The sequence below is a fragment of the Saimiri boliviensis genome, chromosome 8 (genome assembly GCF_048565385.1).
Source record: "Saimiri boliviensis isolate mSaiBol1 chromosome 8, mSaiBol1.pri, whole genome shotgun sequence".
NCBI lineage: Eukaryota > Metazoa > Chordata > Mammalia > Primates > Cebidae > Saimiri > Saimiri boliviensis.
This window is the reverse complement of record NC_133456.1, coordinates 109,620,764-109,641,338: the sequence shown is the minus strand read 5'-3', so window position 1 is coordinate 109,641,338 and position 20,575 is coordinate 109,620,764. Positions and strand designations below refer to the sequence as shown.

At 47.3% G+C, this 20,575-nt stretch overlaps 1 protein-coding gene across 1 annotated transcript; it reads left to right on the top strand.

Moving 5' to 3' along the window:
• Window positions 1–1,291: 1,291 nt before the first annotated feature.
• On the top strand, window positions 1,292–19,669 carry ECHDC3 (enoyl-CoA hydratase domain containing 3). Its single transcript, XM_039478980.2, has 5 exons — window positions 1,292–1,647; window positions 6,869–6,990; window positions 8,974–9,071; window positions 15,114–15,314; window positions 18,817–19,669. The coding sequence occupies exons 1-5, from the start codon at window positions 1,478–1,480 to the stop codon at window positions 19,135–19,137; spliced, it is 912 nt and encodes a 303-aa protein (XP_039334914.2). The 5' UTR covers window positions 1,292–1,477; the 3' UTR covers window positions 19,138–19,669.
• The last annotated feature ends 906 nt before the right edge of the window (window positions 19,670–20,575 follow it).

Genomic DNA, 20,575 nt, shown 5'->3' with positions numbered 1-20,575 from the left:
GCCTGGACTACCCCAAACGTTGAAAGAGACGGCAGAGGTACAGGCACTAGCAGAGTGGGGATCCACAGTGACCTGTTATTTTTAAACCAAATGTAGACGCAGGTGGAAATACCTTTTTTTTTTTTTTTTTTTTTTTTTTTTTTTTTTTTTTTTTTTTTTTTTGAGAAAGGGTCTCTCTCTGTAGCCCAGGCTGGAATGCAGTAGGGTGATCCTGGCTCACTGTAACCTGAGCCTCCAGGGATCAAGGATTCTCGTCTCTCAGCTCCTTGAGCAGCTGAGACAACAGGCACGCGCCACCACGCCCTACTAATTTTTTATATTTTTAGTAGAGATGGGGTTTCACATGTTGGCTGGGCTGGTCTCGAACTGCTGACTTCATGTGATCCGCCTCAGCCTCCCAAAGTGCTGGGACTGCAGGTGTGAGCCGCCGCGCTTTTGCGTTTCGTCTGCACCGCCCAGGCTCGGAGTGCTCTCGTCGCCCCTTCGCCTTCCCCAAATCCCGACTATCAGCTCCGTCTCGCGCAGCCCCGCTCAGGGGCGAGGCCTCCTCACCTCCTCCCAGCCAGCGAGAGACCCGCAGTGACCCTGGGCCCTGAGGGCGGTCACTTCGGTCAGGCTCCGTGACCCCGTGCTCGGCCTCGTCTGCGGCACTTGGCATGACTGAGGGGCCAGGCTCAGGTGTTCTAGAAACGTAACTTTACTTTGTGTATGAACTCACTTTCCATTTCCAGGTACCTGGTGGCAGAAACTTGAAGTGTGGACCCCCCGCGTCCGGAGGAGAGGACACAAAGCATTAAAAAGCCCGGCTTTTCCTGGGCAGGCGGGGAAGCGGTTGCTAACAGTGCAGCGTCCCGCACCCCTGACGCTGGTTTTCCTAATGCAGGCAAACGCCACTTTCCTGGTGCTGGTGCAAGAAATCATCCCACTCTTCCCCTCGCTTAAACTCTCCCACGGCCTTGCCAAATAACCCCACGAGCCCACCCGCGGGTTATCAACGCCCGCCTTTCACCCTGGGGGGCGGGGCGTGCCGGGGCGGGGCGTCGCGGGGATGGGCGGGGCGTCGTGGAGGCGGGCGGGGCGTCGCGAGGGCGGGGCGTCGCGAGGGCGGGGCGTCGCGAGGGCGGGGCGTCGCGAGGGCGGGGCGTCGCGAGGGCGGGGCGTCGCGAGGGCGGGGCGTCGCGAGGGCGGGGCGTCGCGAGGGCGGGGCGTCGCGGGGGCGGGGCGTCGCGGGGGCGGGGCGTCGTGGGGGCGGGGCGTCGTGGGGGCGGGGCGTCGTGGGGGCGGGGCGTCGTGGGGGCGGGGCCTGGCCTGGGGCGTCCCCGCGAAGCCTGGGCCTGTTGCGCTGCTCTGTCCGTGTGTCGGCTGCCGTCGAATTCAGTCGCGGCTCACAGTAGCGCCCTGGAAGCGCCCAGCGCCTGCGGCCGGCCGGGCAGCGCGATCTTGCGGCGTCCGGCCCCCTCAGGCATTTCTGGATGCCATGGTCGCCGTCGCCATCTTACGGGCCTTCGGGGCGAAGGGGCCCTTGTGGCTCCGGCGCGGCCCCTGGGCCCAGCTCCCAGCCCGCTTCTGCAGCGGGGACCTGGCCGGGGCGGGGCGGCGGGAGTCAGACCCGCGGCCCACCAGCGCGCGGCAGCTGGACGGGATCAGGTCAGCCCCGGGCCGCGCGAGGCCTCTCGAGGTGGGGCGGGCAGGAGCTGGGGTCGGGCCCGGGGCCGGGGCGCCGCCGCCATTGACCTGGGAGGACACGGACAGTCGGAGTCCCGTTTACGTCCCTGGGAGGGAACCCCAGCACCCCAGACCCGGGCCAGGCAGCGAGACGCGCGGGGAGACTGTAGGACCGTCGGCAGGACTGCCCGGGGTCCCGAAGCCCTCAGGACCGCCCGCGGGGTCACCGGGCGTCCAGCCGCTGGGCCTAAGGAGAGGCCTGGAGAGGAGGGCTCTGGGACCCAGACCTGGCTCCGAGGGGTGCGTGGGCTCTGTCGAGCTGCTCCTTAGCCCTCACCCAGAGGTGCAGTACTGGGGGTGGGACAGTAAATAGGACGAAGGACACAGTGTCCTGATCGCTGCCTTTATGGCTGCAGGCCCAAAACCCTTAAAAATGTGCTGTTGCGCAAACTGGAAACCGGGCGATGGAGTCATGAAGGTGCAGGGCGCTGCCTCATCCCGGCCTGAGGCTGGTGCATGCCTGGCCCGGGCCCGGGTGCAAAGGGAGGCCTGCACAGCATGTTTCAGTTCTAAATCAAGCTGTTAAATAAACGCCTTCTCCTACCCTGAGACATAAACCTTCCCAAAAAGACCTTGAAGGCCACGTGTGAACTGATAATCCTCACACAACCGAGTGGTTCCCAGCAGGGGTGGAGAGCCAGCCCCAGTTTCAGCGTGTTCCTTTTCTCCCTACCCTCCTCTCACCCTTTCCCACCTCCGCATCTGTCCTTTCTGCTGCTCTGCAAGGGCCTGGGTGCACAGATCTGCAGACACTCTTCCAGCATGCCCTGTTGTCTGTCCCCTCATGCCCTATAGACAACTGCTCTTGGCCACCTTTGAGCCTGGTGCCCATGGTATGGCAGGGAATTCCAGGGAGTCGGTAATGGCCCAGGGTTTGAAAAGGGGATGGTTCCCTTCCCTGTGGACCCCTTGCTCATCGTCTACAGGAGCACAGGAGGCCAGAGCAGGGGCCAGGCGAGGCCTTTCTTGCCCATTCTGCTTCTGTAAATCTGACCACAGCTGGTTGGAAGCCTGAGTTCTGGGCATGGCGGCCAGAAGACAAAAAGGAGGCCAGTGGAGCTCTCCAGAGTTAAACATGAATCAGCAAGGAAAATGACCGAAACACACTCGCATGAATGCTAGGGGTTGTTTAGTGGAAAAGAGGAAAACTTAACCGAGCATTAAAGCAGCACCGCAAAGCAGGTGAACTTGAGCAAGAACTTGAGTGACCCATCACTCTTCAAGTGTCCCTTTTCCATGCTTCTCCTCCCAGCAGCGCTGCTGTCATGTACCCAGGGCCTGCTCTGTGCTGGGCTCTCTGCATCCATGATCCCAAATTCTTAAAATGGCCTGCAAGGTGGACAATTTTATGCAAGTGAGGAAGCAAGTTCAGAGAGGTGACAGCCTGTTCAGGGCCACATGGCCAGTAGGTCAGATCACCAGGGTTCAGAGAGGTCCCTCTGCCCCAAAGTGGTGTCTACTCCTTTGCTACTCACCACTCGGGTTGAAAAGAGATGGTGAAAAAAACGATGTGATGTAATTCCACTGCAGTGGATGGAATTAGCTGTGAAAAATAGAAATGCTGTTTTTTGTCTTGAGGTCCACAGATATTGAGTGTCCTCTGGGTGAGAACGTGACAGTCCCTTGCCTCAGGGACCTTCTTGTGGTTTGCAACAGTGATCTTCAGACAGCTCATGGGGGCATTTATAGGGACCATCTGTTACCTTGACACTTATCACATGCCCTCATTCTTTTTTGAGGTCTTGGTGACCTCATTCTTTCTTTTTTTCTGGAGACCGAGTCTTGCTCTGTTGCCAGTTTGGAATGCAGTGGCACAATCTCGGCTCACTGCAACTTCTGCCTCCCAGGTTCAAGTGCTTCCCCTGCCTCAGCCTCCCAGGTAGCTGGGACTACAGGCATGAGCCACCACGCTCGGCTAATTTTTTGTCTTTTAGTTGCGATGGGGTTTCACCATGTTGGCCAGGATGATCTCGATCTCCTGACCTCATGATCTGCCTGCCTCGGCCTCCCAAAGTGCTGAGATTACAAGCATGAGCCACTGTGCCCCAGCCTATGATCTCATTCTTAAAGAGGTTTCCTCTTCAGATAGGTGATATTGGTGAAGCTCTCGGTGCAAGGTCTCACATGTTTCGAACCAAGATGGCCATTGGGAGGGTTCAGTGATGAGATTTTTTTAGGAGGTATTATTCACAGGCTTTGATGCCAGTTGAATTGGTAAGGGACAGAAACTTAGAATGACTTTTTTTTTTTTTCTGATTCGGGCAACTAAATGGCAGTGCTGAGATAAGGAAGAGAGGAAAGGAGCAAGTTGGGACTGGGAGGAGATGCCCAAGGACACTTAGATGGAGAAGTCCAGTAGGCATCGGGATGAACGCATGGACCTGGAGCTCAGCGCAGAAGCGGCCATTGATGTCAGGGCCTCAGTGAACTTGCCTGGGAAGGGTGCAGAGGACAGAACTCAGGATGGCTGGCATTCAAGTGTTAACAGAGGACTAGTAGCCCACAAAAGAAGTCAAGAAGGACCGGCCAGAGAAGTACAGAACAACCAGGAGAGAAGAAATCTGTTTCCAGAAGGAGGGAGTGATAGAGATGGCCAGTAGATTTGGATCTGGCAATTAGGAGATGGTTGGTGGGAAGAGCTTGGCTTGAGCAGGCAGAGCTGAGCCTGGTTCCTCTGGGTTGGCGAGTGAACTCTGCTTTAGAACGCTCTCAGTGTGGCTCATGTAGGAGCCAAACAGCTAACGGGACACATGAACAGATTCCACAGCGCACAAGGGCTTCGGGAGCTGGAATCTTTTTATACAATTTTGCCTGAGACCTTAGCATTTCGTTTCAGCAGATGTCACTGATGGGATGGCAGCTTTTTATATTTGCTACAAGAAGCACCCTCATTGCCGGGCGCGGTGGCTCAAGCCTATAATCCCAGCACTTTGGGAGGCCGAGGCGGGTGGATCATGAGGTCAAGAAATCGAGACCATCCTGGTCAACATGGTGAAACCCCGTCTCTACTAAAAATACAAAAAATTAGCTGGGCATGGTGGCGCATGCCTGTAATCCCAGCTACTCAGGAGGCTGAGGCAGGAGAATTGCCTGAACCCGGGAGGCGGAGGTTGTGGTGAGCCGAGATCGCGCCATTGCACTCCAGCCTGGGTAACAAGAGCGAAACTCCGTCTCAAAAAAAAAAAAAAAAAAGAAGCACCCTCATTATTTGATTGAGAGGTTTATAAGCAGTTCTCCCACCACACCCACCAAATAGAAGTTTTGAAGTCTATCAGCAAATCAGCAAAAGCAGTTTTTGTGCTTAGGACAGAACAATGTTTATAAGAAACAACAGATGAATAGCACAGGCACCTGAATACTGTGGCAACCTTGAAATGGTATTGCAAAGAAAGTGCTTATTATTGAAATAAATTCAGTCATCAAAGTTGTTTTTCAGAAAACCATAACCTAGAATGCTACTTACAGAGGATCCAAGTTGGCTGTGCCGCGGGAGGAATATCAGATTCAAAAAAGAATGAGGAAGGCAGGAAACACGTGGGTGAAAACTGATAGGAAACATATAAAATATATAATAACAATCTGGTGTTCGGCTCTTTGCCCACTTCTTGTAACAGCCAAAAATAAGATATTTCTGGGGACTGGCAGCAAGATGACAATACAGGTTATTTTATTCAGCATGTGGGATGCCTTAAAAGATCAAGGAAGCCCTTTGGATGCCAGCTTTTTGTGAGAGGTTATGTCCGGAAGAGCCCTCTTGCCGTATGGCTTATACTTTTATTCTTCATGGATCATCCCATTCTCAGACAGCACAAATTGTTTTGTAGACTTACAGAATGCCACTATTAAAAAAAAAAAAAAGACGGGCCTGGGCACAGTAGCTCACACCTGTAATCCCAGCACTTTAGGAGGCCGAGGCAGGTGGATCACCTGAGGTCAGGAGTTTGAGACCAGCCTGGCAAACATGGTGAAACCTCAGCTCTACTAAAAATACAAAAATTAGCTGGGTGTGATGGCACACACCTGTAATCTCAGCTATTTGGGAGGCAGAGGCAGGAGAATCACTCGAACCCAGGAGGCGGAGGTTGCAGTAAACCTAGATCACGCCACTGCACTCCAGCCTGGGCAACAAGAGTAAAACTTGGTCTCAAAAAAAATAAAAGATGGACTGGGTACAGAAAAATAGAATGAATGAATAAGGCCTAGAATTTGATAGCACAACAGGGTGACTATAGTCAATAATAATTTAATCGTACATTTGAAACTAACTAAAAGAGTATCATTGGGTTGTCAATTTTTCCTTTGTTATCCACAAAGGATAAATGCTTGAGGGGATGGATACCCCATCTTCCATGAAGTGTATTGCACGTTGAATGCCTGTATCAAAACATCCCATGTACCTCATAAATATATATACACCTACTATATGTACCCACAAAAATTAAATATAAAAAATTGGGTCAGGCACAGTGACTAATGCCTGTAATCCCAACACTTAGGGAGACTGAGGTGCGATTACCTGAGGTCAGGAGTTCAAGACCAGCCTAGCCAACATGGCAAAATCTCATCTCTACTAAAAATACAAAATTAGCTGGGCATGGTGGCACATGCCTACAGTCCCAGCTACTGGGGAGGCTAAGGAAGGAGAATCGCTTGAACCCAGGCGGTGGAGGTTGCAGTGAGCTGAGTTCTGGGGCGTTATGTTCATTCTGGGTTTCTTTCCTAACCTTTTTCTAAAGAACAATGAAAGAAAGCTGTGGAAGGTAGCCACCGTTTGTGAGATTTCTCTGGCTCCTGCTGCTGACTTGCTAAGCTTGCAGCCTCTCTGGGCGGTGTTGATTTTGGAACCGCCATGCTTTGCTCTCTCTGTGGAGGTGGCAGTCGTGTTTCTGACAGCAAACGTGGAGAAAAGAGAAACGAATCGAGGGAAGAGGGAGGAAACCCAGCCTGTATTTCAGGTTGCCTTTTTCTTGTTTTGACTTGGCTGTAACTCCAGAAAGTTGACAGACCCTCTAAATTGGCACTAAGCCCCAGTGGTTCTCTTTTCTTGTGTTTAAAAATAGCTCCTAAATTAGACAGGAATCACAGGGGTCCTCACTTGTTTTGACTCATGCGTGACCTGGTGATTGTAAAATGTTCTTCACAGGAACATTGTCTTGAGCAATCCCGAGAAGAGGAACGCATTGTCACTTGCAATGCTGAAGTCTCTCCGAAGTGACATTCTTCGTGACGCTGAGAGCAATGATCTGAAAGTCATTATCATCTCAGGTATGTGTCTGATATCTATCCTCAGTATTCTGCAGCACCTCGAAGAGCTTTCTTGAGAGTCTGGTTAACTGGGGGCATCCCTTCACTTAACTGGAGAATTGTTCTGAAGCTCCTTTATAAGAATATTAATTATGGAAAACACCTGTGAGGTTGCTGTGTTAGTCCTAACACTATTAACTGCAGAATTTGTAGCAAAGGTGAAAATATGTCTTTTCCTTTTTGTCAGATACTAAAACATTTCTGTACTTGGCTAATGCTGGTCTTCCCCTCAAAATCAGAGAATTTATTTCTTCATGGACCTTATAAAATGGTTTTAACCACTAACTCTTTGGGGCGTTTGACTGGTTTTTCTGTTCTTACCAAGCTTTCAGACCTGCAGTGTCTTATTTAATGGTGCTGGAAAGGGTGCCATATTCTGCTCATTTGTCTGCTTGTTCCAAAAAGAATTTTTACAGAATTATATCTTCTTGTGATAATGAGACTGGTGTAAATAATCGTAATACTAGCATTTTAAAGCATGCACAAAAAATATGACGATGATGCTTTGTGATGCTTTGTTTGGCAAATTAACCATCGGTGTTTTTAGAGGCAGAAATTCAGAATGTTACCATCTTATCCATGGTTAATCAAAACTGTTCAACTGTTTTATATGGTGAAGAGAAAAGAAATTAGAACCAGTATAGTCCAGCAGCCATGTGGGATGTTTCCTGGATAAAGCAAAGGCAGTTACTTCTTTTTTTTTTTTTTTTTTTTTTTTTGATACATAGTCTTGCTCTGTTTCCCAGGCTGGAGTGCAGTCATGTGATTATAGCTCACCGCAGCCTCAAATTTCTGGGATCAAGTGATCTCCCAGCTTAGTCTCCTGAGTAGCCGGGACTATAGATGTGTGCCACTACACTCAGCTGAGTTTTTCTTTTTTGTGGAGTTGGGATCTTGCTCTGTTGCCCAGGCTGGCCTCAAACTCCTAGCCTCAAGCAACACTGACACCGCTGAGCCTGGCTAACTTTTAAGGTTTTCTTTTTCAGAGACAGAATCACACTATAACTTCTTAACTACACAGTTACCTCACTTGTAAAAAGACAGTAATATTGCCTATCAGTCAAGAGAACTACAATAGCCAGGAATGGTGGCTTATGCCTGTAATCCCAGCACTTTGGAAGGCCAAGGTGGGCGGACCACTTCAGGCCAAGAGTTGGACACCAGCCTGGCCAACATGGCGAAACGCCGTCTCTACTAAAAATACAAAAATTAGACAGGCGTGGTGGCAGGTGCCTGTAATCCCAGCTACTCGGGAGGCTGAGGCACAAGAATTGCTTGAACCTGGGAGGTGGAGGTTGCAGTGAGCTGAGATCATGCCACTGCTCTCCAGCCTGGGCAACAGAGCAAGACTCTGTTTCAACAACAGCAAAAGGGAAGTATGAGAAAATGTTACCAGCTCATCAGTAGGATGATGTTTCGTTGTTGATGACAGCAGTGAGAGCAGCCACATCCTCTGATTCCTCATCTGTAAAGTAAAGACCAGAAGGCTTCTGAGATCTCTTCCCACCCTCACCTTCCCAGTTCAGCCACGATGGCTGGTCACCACTTGTAGAAGAAATGACAAGGACACTGCCTTCAGCATAGGGGATTTGGATGAGCTTGCGTGACTCAATAAACGCAGGCCAGACCAAATCCCCAAATGAAAGCTCTGTATAAAATACCTTTGCCTTGGTAACTGAACCTTCTTCTTATGTAATTATATATTTCCATCATTTTCCATCAAGGACTTGTAGGACACAGATGCCTCACCTTGCATCTTTCATCACAAAATTCTGGCTGGAACTTTTCAAGCAAACTAGAATTATTATTTTCAAAAGTAGGCCATTAACTTGCCCTAAGGGAAAGTTTGCAGAAGTTGCTCAGTAGACAAGGAAGGGAACTAACTGCCCAACTCTGGCTGTTTACATCGTTTTCTCGTCTTTTCTCAATTGGAAACATTTGCAGCTGAGGGGCCTGTGTTTTCTTCTGGGCATGATTTAAAGGAACTGACAGAGGAGCAAGGCCGTGATTACCACGCTGAAGTATTTCACACCTGTGCCGAGGTAAGCCAGGACGATGGTCAACAGTGCAAACTTGCAAATGATCATTATATTAAATGTTGAGTTCACCTTCTAGCTTATGGGAAAGGTTTTATTCATGAGACCCACCACCCAGAGCTACTGGAAACTCTTTGGTCATCAGATCCCTCATCCAAGCAATTACTTGGTTTAGACATTTTTTTTTTTTTTTTTTGGATACAGAGTCTCCCTCTGTTGCCCAGGCTAGAGTGCAGTGGTACGATCTTGGCTCACTGCAGCCTCTACCTCCCAGGTTCAGGCGATTTTCCTGCCTCAGCCTCTCCAGTAGCTGGGACTACATGCCTGACCAATTTTTGTATTTTTAGTAGAGACGGGGTTTCACCATGTTGGCCAGGCTGGTCTCAAATCCCTGACCTCAGGTGATCCTCCTGCCTTGCCTCCCAAAGTGCTGGGATTACAGGCGTAAGCCACCATGGCCTAGTTTAGACTTTTAAGAAGTGACTGTAATTTGCTATTGATTTTGTTTTGTACCAAAGAAAGTAGAATATAGGATGGTACTCATAGTTGCCGTGTCTAGCATTGTGGGAGTGTGTCTTGGTGTAGAAGTCTGGAGTAAGAGGAAAAAGGTGAAAATGTATGTGTTTAGAGAGGAAGAACCCAAGATTATCATAGTTAAAATTTTTTAAACTAAAACAACTATTAAATGAGAAAGAACGTTCATACATGGAATAACAATTATGGTTTTTAAAATTATTTTCAAATGCTTCTTTCAACCAACCTTATAATCACCATCTCCAACTAGGAAAATTAACTTCTTCGTTTTTGCTTCGTTTCTGCCTCTTTCACCATATTAAGGATGAAAAATACCAACAGCCACAGAGGAAGAAGAGGTACAAAAAGTTTGAATGATTGATAAATGCATGAAATCAACCCCTTGAATAACGAAAAATTGAATAGAGAATCCAGCTTTAAGGAATAATACATTGTTCATCTAGTGACTATTTATTGAGCACATATTATAATACCTGCAAGGCATTGAGGGAAACAGAAGAAAAAATTGTTTTCTGTCAAACTGAAAGTGAAATTTATTTGGGAAACAACACATATACTAGTTTTATAACCTGCTTCTAAGATAGTTTAAGCTAGTTTTCTATGCATTTATTGACTTATTCATTCATGTATTTGGTAATTAATGATTTCACAGATATTTAATGTTACCTACTATGCAGACAAGACAGAAGTGAGGAACAGGAAAGTGAACAGGAAGATGATTAAGACATCCCCATTTGTTTTCCTCGGCCTTCCAGAAACCCATAGAGAGATCAGGTTATAGTTTTCTCACTCCGTGGAAGGACAAACAGGAAAAACAATTTACTTGAAGCTTCGTGGGGAAGTGGGAGCAAGTTAGAGCCAAGACCTGGGTCTTTAGTTTCCTACATTAATTATGTTTACGTAACATTCCGCTCTTGGGTTTGCCAAGGCTTGGTGCTTTAAAAGTTTTTCTGCCAACATCCAGTATATTTGGTTAAAGTTGAAAAGCGTCAAAGAGAACTAGTAAAGCCCTTTATCCTCCCTGAGGATCTGTTTTTAGTCACTCTGCTCTGGTAACTTCATGAACTGGGATCTAAACAGGACAGCCAGGGAGCCAGGGCTTCTTCAGAGGATAAAGCCCAGACTTCTTAGAAGGCCCTAACCCTTGGATGCCTCTGACTCCCTGAAAAAGACTCAGTGCATAAACAGGGCCTAGCCCTAAAGTAGTAAAACAGGACTGAAGGTGTATTGATTTCTTTAAAGCATTTCTAAGAAAATCACATTGGCTTGGATAAAGATGAGCACCATGAGCTTGTGCAAGATTTCTATTTCCAAGTATAATCAACAGGCAGATTGGAACAGAATGAGCTAGATATTTCATTGTTCAGTTCACTCATGAGAAAATTTGAGTTTAGAAAGGAAGATAGAGGTATCTGAATTAGCTGAGCATCTAAAAACTGTACCAATTTGTTACAGACCACAAGTGCTGCATGATAGTTAATTATGTACAAACCAGGAGTAGGGCAAATTAAGAATGAGTAGAATGAGAATGAGAAGAACTTGACTCCGGAAGGGTGAAAATGACCTTCCATGGCGCTCATGTTAGACTTCTTCCTGGTCCCTCTACATATATCCTGTTGAAGTTTGGAGATGGAAACTCTAGTTCAGGAGAAGATTCTGCTCTTTCCTCTCACACCGTGTCAATCAGATGACAATGGGACAAGGTTTCTTGCTTTGGGAAATAAAATGAAACCCTTAGTGACGGTGTTAAAGGAGGTTAGGGCAGAGTTCAATTTATGTCACATTTTCGAGTCAGCAGACCCAAAACAGTACATAATTCAGGAAGGCCAAATAGGTATAATCAGTTCTTGACTATCAAGTGTTTGATTATCCTAACTTGTTGATTATATAAGTTCCCCTTGTCTTTTCTGAACTTCTCTCTCTCTTTATATTTAAAATATATTTTTTTTCTTGAGACAGGGTCTCACTCTGTCAGCCAGGCTGGGGTGCAGTGGTGCAATCTCGGCTCCCTGCACTCCAGCCTGGGTTCAAGAAGTTCTCCTGCCTCAGCCTCCCGTGTAGCTGCGACTACAGGCAGTTATGCACCATCACACCCAGCTAATTTTTCTTTTCTTTTCTTTTCTTTTCTTTTCTTTTCTTTTTTTTAGTAGAGATGGGGTTTTACCATGTTGGCCATGCTGGTCTCGAACTCCTGACCTCAAATGATCCACCCAGCTCGGCCTCCCAAAGTGCTGGGATTACAGGTGTAAGCCACCATGCCCAGCCTAAAATAGTCTTAATCATGAAAGTAATAAGTACTTATAAATGGTTTCGAAAGTCTAGAAAAATAAAAGATTACTGATGTCATACCATAATCATACCACCTAGAGAGAACTATAATTAATATTTTGCTGTATTTTCTTTTAGATCATTTTTCCATGTGTCCCTGTTTTTCTAAATGATCATATGTAGATACGATTACAGTATAGAATTATATGATCATAGTACTGAATGCTTACTATATGTCAGGTAATATTTTAAGTACTTTAGATATGTTAATTTATGTAACTGTCATGTTCTATAAGGTTGGTGCTATTATCATGCCCATTATACAGATGTGAAAACTGAGGGGTTAAATGACTTGTCCAGGATTAGGCAGTGAGCGACAGACTAGGCGTCAAACCCTGGCAGCCTGGTTTCAGACCACTGCATAAGCTCCAGATTGCCATGCTGGTGTTTCTCTTGGAAATGTTCATTTTAGTGAGAATACAGCATTCTAGTCAATGGATGTAGTTTAGTTTTCATTGCCATTTATTTATTTTGTATGTTTATAGTATTTATAGTTCTTTATTATCATAAAATAATGATTTGGTGAGCATCTTTGGCATAGAGCTTTATACCTATTTCAGATTATCTCTTAGAAGTAGAATTCCTAGATCAAAAGTGAATGTATGCATTTTTAGGCTGGCACGGTGGCTCACGTCTGTAATCCCAGCACTTTGGGAGGCCAAGATGGGTGGATCACTTGAGGTCAGGAATTACAGACCAACCTGGTCATCATGGTGAAACTCTGTCTCTCCTAAAAATACAAAAAAATTAGCCAGGTGTGGTGGCACACACTTGTAATCCCAGCTACTTGGGAAGCTGAAGCAGGAGAATCACTTGAAGCCAGGAGGCAGAGGTTGCAGTGAGCCGAGATCATGCCACTGCACTCCAGCTTGGGTGACAGAGCAAGTCTCTGTTTCAAAAAAAAAAAAATTAATAATTATATGCATTTTTAATGCCAAATATATACTGTATTACCTATTTTTCTGCAAAGTTTTATGAAATCCTAGCCACTCACATGATGGTGAACAGGACAGGTAGATTGTTCAACTCTAATCCTAGTCAGTTGGCTTTTCATCAGTAACTTCAGTTCCCTGGGTGAAGCAACCACACTCACAACTAAAACAAAATATTTTATTTATATATTTACTTATTTGTGTGTGTGTGTGTGTATTCCAGATAGTAATCTTTATTATTATTATTATTATACTTTAAGTTCCAGGGTACATGTACAGAACTTGCAGGTTTGTTACATAGGTATACACGTGCCTTGATGGTTTGCTATATCCATCACCGTGTCATCTACATTATTTCTCCTAATGTATCCCTCCCCTATCACCCCAGCCCCTGATATCCGCCCCCAAGCCCTCCACCCTCCAACAAAATCTTTTCTTTGCAGCAGGACTTTAGAAGTTCTTGGGAGTTCTTCCCCTTGTTACTCATTCCAGTTGACTAGTAATGAGTGCTCGCACTAGCCCATCCCCAGCCTTGCCTTAGAACCCCCTAAATCCGTGAGCATTGTTGTGCACAGGTGTTTATTTATCTGTGCATTCTTCTTCTTCTTCTTCTTTTTTTTTTTTTTTTTTAAGACATCATCTTGCTCTGTCACCCAGGCTGGAGTGCAATGGCATTACCTCCTGCAACCTCCACTTCCCAAGTTCAAGCAGTTCTCCTGCCTCAGCCTTCCAAGTAGCTGGGATTACAGGCACGTGCCACCATGCCCAGCTAATTTTTGTTTATTTTTTAAGTAGAGACAGGATTTCATCATGTTGGCCAGGCTGTCTCAAACTCCTGACCTCAGGTGATCTGCCCACCTGTGTTTTTCTGAGGAGGATGCATTTCCTCCTTTACCCTAGGGAAGATAAATGTCATTAGCATTTATCAGATTCTCAAAAGGAGACCCCCTCCCCCCAGAGAAAGTCAAAAAGCGCTACTATAAGATATGATACCATAGCCTCAAATATATAATTGGTTATTTTAGAAGAAAGCTAACAAATATCAAATGTTTATGGGTATGAAAGATAAGTTTCTTAGACAAAATCTTGAAATCAATGAAGGTCATTTTTCTTTGAATACCTGCCTTGGGGAAAGTAACCCAAATTTCATTCCTATCCTTTCTCTCCCTGCCAAGGTTGAAAGAGCAGCAATTTAGAAATTTAAGTTATGAAAACATCAGCTACAAAAATAAGTCCTGGAAATGTATTGGTTGGGGGGTCACTTTGGCACATTTTTATCTCTCCTCTCTGTGCCAGTGGGGCTATTTTAGGAATTTTGTTTATTTTGATGAGAGCAGGGTCCTCCTGGCCCCCATTTTAATAGAATTGAGGGTCTTCATGGTGGTAATTTGAGAAGTAATTACTAAGAAAACTGCCTTCAAGGCCCTTTCCACCTTAATTTTTCCAGGAAGCACCAAATACCAGCCTCAGACTTTTAACACTAGAGCCTTGCACAGGCACGGTGAGAACAGAACTGTTTGCAAAGGGTTTGTTTTGTTCCCCAGAGATAAAAAAAATCCACACTGTTCTTGAGCACATTTGCCAGGAAGGCAGGTGGGGGTCTGTCCCCACTCAAGTGTTGGGCTTGGGGCCACAGACCCTGCAGCAGCCCCTTCCAAGCTAACATCCTTCTTGTAGAAAAGGGCTCTCTGTCCCTGTGGGATTCTTGGAAAGACCAAATTACACAGCCTGGTTCACAGCAGATACGTAATAGGAGTTAGTGCTTTCTGTGCCTTTTTTTTTTTTTTTTTTTTTTTTTGCCCTTTTTCCATAGAATCTGATGAACTCACACATATGAAAAGTACTCTGCAAACAGGAGAGTCATATAAAATGATGGGCGTTGGCCAAGCTCAGTGGCTCACGCCTGTAATCCCAGCAATTTGGGAAGCCAGGTCGGGTAGATTACTTGAGGTCAGGAGTTCCAGACCAGCCTAGCTAACATAGTAGAACCTCATCTTTACTAAAAATACAAAAATAAATTTAGCTGGGCGTGGTGGCCTGTGCCTGTAGTCCCAGCTACTTGGGAGGCTGACGCAGGAGGAACGCTTGAACTCGGGAGGAGGAGGTTGCAGTGAGCCAAGATTTCACCACTGCACTCCATCAAGGGCAACAGAGTGAGACTCTGTCTTAAAAAAAAAAAAAAAAAAAAAAAAGATAGGCATTAATGTTGTGCCTCCCCCTGGGTGGAAGTGAAGTGGGTGTGTTTGTCCCGCAGGTCATGATGCTCATCCGGAACCACCCTGTCCCTGTCATCGCCATGGTCAACGGCCTGGCCACAGCTGCCGGCTGTCAACTGGTTGCCAGCTGTGACATTGCCGTGGCGAGCGACAAGTCCTCTTTTACCACTCCTGGGGTGAACATCGGGCTCTTCTGTTCCACCCCTGGGGTCGCCTTGGCAAGAGCAGTGCCTAGAAAGGTAATGTCACTCCCCCACCCACCTCTGCCTCCTAGTCTTCTCTGGAGTTCCTCCTCCAATGCTTGTGTAATGATTCAAGATCCTCTTGTTAAAAGTGCCTTTTATGTCAGGACATTCTGCCCAGAGCGCCTCTAGCTAGATGGGCCGTGATGTTCCCTCTAATGGCAGGGAGGGAAGAGCCGACCGCCTGCCTGTTCCTCTGTAGCTTCTGATGCCGGGCGTCAGTTTGTGAAATCACTGCATTTTCATCATGTGTACCGTCAGTACCACTGGGTAGGTTTGCCAGTTGGTTTTGTTTGTCTTCCTAAAGGCACGTATTTTTGTAATCTTATTTGAAATACAATTGAGACTCAGTTTTGTTGTGCTGAATGGTTGCCCGTGAGATAGAAGAGCGTGCTGACAAAATGCCAGTATCAAGAGCCTGGGATAGTAGCGTCGCTGGCTCACTCTTTGTCAACAATCTGTCTTGTTCCAGAACGGATTTAGAGTAGGTGATTTTTGGAGTGTGTTGGGCTTACAATAGTTGCATTTCAGGAACATGAATCTCCTGTGCGTGGTTTGTTGAATCTGCCCGAGAAGAGTCGTGTTGCAAAGTGGTTTTGCTAACTACAGTGAAGTCTGTTTCTGTCACAAAGCTTTCTTCCTTCCTATAACAGCATAAAATAATATTTACTAAACCTCCCTTACATGTAAACCAACTGTTCTTGTTGCAGAAAAAGAGCATCCTTGTTCTCAGTTGGAAATCTGTAAAAAGGTGGGCAGAGTCTTAGACCACATCAGTAGCGAAATTGCTTTCTAAAGTATATTACCTATTTTAGCATCAACTCTGAAAATTAGCAGTTGCTCACATGCCTAAGACAAGAGAAATAAGAGCCAAGGGAGATCCAGTAGCAGGACCAAGAAGCTTGGGGAAGTATTCCTTTCCTTTTTAGTGCCTCTTTGTTGGTTTTTGCAGAAATGTGTGTTTGTGGGGAAATCCTGAAGACAGATCCCTGTGAACACACACACTTTGGACAGTGGGCTGGGTGTGGACTCTGCACTGCAGTAGGTGACAGCTGGCCAAAGTGTCTTCAGACTAAGGGGATGTTTTCGACTCTGTCAAAATAGACATTTACCTTAAACTCATTCAGTAACTATTTCTCTTTTTTTTCTTTTTGAGACAGCCTCGCTGTGTCACCCAGGCTGGAGTATAGTGGAGCAATCTCGGCTCACTTCAATGTTCAGGCAATTCTCCTGCCTCAGCCTTTATAGTAGCTGGGATTACAGGCATGTGCCACCATGCCCGACTAATTTTGTATTTTTAGTAGAGATGGGGTTTCACTGTGTTAGCCAGGCTGGTCTCAAACTCCTGACCTCAAGTGATCCACCTGCCTTGGCCTCCCAAAGTGCTGGGATTACAGGTGTGAACCACCACGCCTGGCCCATTTGGTAAATATTTCTTAAGACTCTACTTTGTGTATTACAAATTGATTGTCTGTGTTTATTCATAAACTATCTTATAATTGCAAATCAAATCACAAGGCCTTTGTCATAAAAGACACCTGTGCTGACAGCTGCATGTCCTCTTTAACACCTGACATGCTGGAATATTCTACAGTAAGCATTTGAAACCTTGAAGTCAGCCCTACTGTCAGGGTAAGAACCCATTCTCTCTTAAACAAACTTTGAAATCAGGCTTATTAGATTTGATTCCTAGAAACTTAATGCCAGACCATGTTTATCAAGTTTTAAATTGATAAAAATTAATGTTTCTGAGAAGAGGGGGAAATATGACAAAAACAGGCCTTAAGTTCCAAGGAAGCCCAGTCCTCAGAAACCCTGTTTCATACTCACCCAGTTAGATGAACCAAAGTAGCTCTTATCTCCCAAGGACAGACCTCAGAAAATGGGGCAAAAAATCTCCAGCTGGCCCTGCTCAGGTTCCTGGTCTCTATTCTCATGTTCTGACCCTGAGAAGGGCTCTGAATCACTCGACTGGAGACTCGCCAGTTTTTTCTAATCAGCTGTCTGAAAGCAGTTCACAGTTGTGTCAACAAGTCCTTGCTTGCTGGGTTCATTAATGCTGGGCTACTTGAAGCCATGAATCAGAAACATAGCTTGGGGTCAACACTGAAAAGCAGAAATCACAGTACTGATAAAGGGAATTTTGTAGGAGGAAAAGTCTTTTGTAACTTCAGGCCTTTGCTAGGTTTCTGGATTTGCAGATCTAATTGTGTGGGCCTGCTTTAGGAGAAAACACTGGATTCGTAACAATTGAATAAACCTGACCCAAACCACCTGCCCGTTGTCTTTGCCGATTGCTCGCATGTGAACCCATCCACGGACATCCAGGCACAGGCCCATCGAGTATTTGGGGGCAGTGGGTGCATGTCCCTCCTGCATCCACAGGGAAGCTAGCAGGTACTTTGCAAACTGGTCTGAACAGGAAGTTGGTGCCTGTCTTATGCTGGCTAAGATGACATGTGTGTGTCACCAGTGCCCTCTGCTGGCCACCACAGGGACCTACTTGGCTGTGCTGGAGACTGGGGCAGAAACGATGGAATCAAGCCTGCGTGTTCAATCCAGGCTGAGCCTGGACATGAATAATGTTCCCCATTTGTAGAGTTTCTCTCCTTGGGCGTGATTTAAATAATGCATCTTCCATGCACCCTACAAAACACCCTGCCTGGTGCAGCTGCTCTGTTCCCAGGCAGAGCTGGCCTTGCTCAGACCCAGAGCCAGTGCCTCAAGCAGCCGGCCTCACTGGAGAGCACGTGGGAAATGAGAAGCTCTTCCTCCCAGAGCAGTCATTTTCCTAAGGCAGGCAGACTCTGATTTCCTAATCAGGTAATGAGAACAGAGTGGGATTTCCAAGCTGGAAAGATGGTTAAAGCCTGCTGCTCAAACTGGTGCAGATGTTAGAGAGGGGGGAAGCTGGGCCCCCACCCCACCCCACTCTTCGCCAGCCTTGGAACCTCAGGGGTGGGTTGTAGGAGGGGAGACAGCATCCTCTCCTTGCCATGTCTTGCCAATTGGTGAGTTAAAACTATGCTGGGCTCTACATCTGGTCCCTGAAGGCGTTGTCTGTAAATCCCTGCTTCTCTGGGAGACTGGGGGCTGCCCTTTGAATCAGGTCGAGGTGGCGGCCCATGAGCGCTTCTTGTGGGAAGCGCCCCGGCGGGTGTGGGTTCTGAGAGGTCCTGGAAGCGCGTCTGTGGGGCACCTGTCTGATTTGGCTGCCGTCCTGTGCTTGGCTCTCAAAAGAGGTAGACAAAATCCCCAGCTGTGGCAGGGCTCAGTGACCAGATCTGTGCAGGGGCGAGAGAACATGGGACAGTCACTGCTCCCCAGGGCTGGTGTGGTTTCTTCACTCGTGGAAAGACCCTGTCTCCTCCCTGGCAGGAGTTGGGGCTGGTGGATGACGTGGTATTTGAGGAAGCAGGTCATTGGGCTGAGGCAGGACTCAGGTGGCAAGGGTAGGTCACAGGGGAGCACCTCAGTGACCTCCCATGTCTCCCCGTAGGTGGCCTTGGAGATGCTCTTTACCGGGGAGCCCATTTCTGCCCAGGAGGCCCTGCTGCACGGGCTGCTCAGCAAAGTGGTGCCGGAGGCGCAGCTGCAGGAGGAGACTATGCGGATCGCGAGGAAGATTGCGTCACTGAGCCGCCCGGTGGTGTCCCTAGGCAAAGCCACCTTCTACAAGCAGCTGCCCCAGGACCTGGAGATGGCTTACTACCTTACCTCCCAGGCCATGGTGGACAACCTGGCCCTGCGAGACGGGCAGGAGGGCATCAGGGCCTTCCTCCAGAAGAGAAAACCCACCTGGTCACACGAGGCAGCATGAGTGGAGGCGGAGGACTGAGGCCCACGGGCAGTGCCCAGGAGCCCACCCTCCCCTCTGACTCACCCAACCCCACCACTGCCTCTCAGTTTCAACAGGTGGCAGAGAAGCTGCTTTTGTGACTCCATATTGATGTCACAGTATTTGGCCTACACGAAAAGCCACGATTTCATGGGGAAAGGACAAAATGGAGAGTGACAGAGATGCTGACCTCAGTGCAAGGCTGGTGAGCCCTGCAGCGGGCCAGCTATGCTGAGAAGCCGGCATTTGGGGTGCTCCTTACAGCATCTTAAGCAAGCAACCCCCACAACGTAGCAGAAGGTGACAAATCCCGGAGGCCAGAAGACGCCAGCCTGACCCTCATCAGAAATGTCCTCCTAGGCAGAGTCAATCTTGGCTGTTCAGGAGAGGCAACGCATTTCAAATCTCCATGAGATACTCTTCATGCAAAAATATCTTGATTCTACAGAGACGTAATCATGCCTATGGCTTTGAATAATCTTATGCGATTTAAATAAATTAAATCTTATAGAGACTGATGTGTTTTGTCTTCCCAGCCATGCTGCAAGCTGAGAAAAGAAATATCACTGAACTGTCTGCCCACGCTGATGGACATAGAGTAGGAGCCTCCTATTTTTATGACAAATGTCCTGGTTATCCAAGTTTCTGTGAAACTGGAACTCTAGGCTTAACCTGCAGATGAAAACACTGGGGAGACATAGCGGGAGGCAATGCACACATCCCATGCATTAAGAACACTTCCTCCCAGCCAGGCGTGGTGGCTCACCCTGGGCGAGTATGAGGCTAGCCCGGGGTCAGCAAGCCTGAAGAAATGGCCGTCCTGCCCCACGACAGTTTCCCAAGACAAATGAATGGCTCCAGCACTGAACCCCTTGCTACAGAACATTGCCACTGTGCAAGGGAAGGGACGCCAGCTTTGTTTATCCACAGACCACCAGTCGAGTTTTTACTGCTAAGTCATAAACACCAGGCTGAAGTTTCTAGATGAGGGCATGATGCGCTGGCTGTCATGGGCAGCTCAAGAATCCTACAGGTCTGTGGGGCTACCTGCTGTCTGTTCCCCTTCGAGGGCCTGCTATGGAAGTCACTACCTTGTGGTTGCCAGCTCACCATGTAGAGGAGAGGGTGTTATCTCTGGGCCTTGGAGAAAGTAACAAACCCTTCTCACACACTTGACAAATGAAAGTAACAAAACCTTCTCACTTCTTGACAAATGAAAATCAAAAGTGGACTTTCCTGTTTCCTCATTAGCACTATGCCCTCAAACCATGAACTCCCCCAGCCTCCAGGCTGGCTTCCAGGCCCTGAGCTAATGTGCATTCAGGGACTGCTATAAATTTTAATGGCTGCATGCCGGGCCACCTGAGGTCAGGAGTTCAAGACCAGCCTGGCCATCATGGTGAAACCCCATCTAAAAAAA

Coding starts and splice junctions, on each gene's coding strand:
- ECHDC3 (XM_039478980.2), top strand. CDS start 1,478: ATGGTCGCCGTCGCCATCTTACGGGCCTTCGGGGCGAAGGGGCCCTTG. Junction 6,991..8,973: donor GAAAGTCATTATCATCTCAG/GTATGTGTCTGA, acceptor AAACATTTGCAG/CTGAGGGGCCTGTGTTTTCT. Junction 9,072..15,113: donor TATTTCACACCTGTGCCGAG/GTAAGCCAGGAC, acceptor TTTGTCCCGCAG/GTCATGATGCTCATCCGGAA.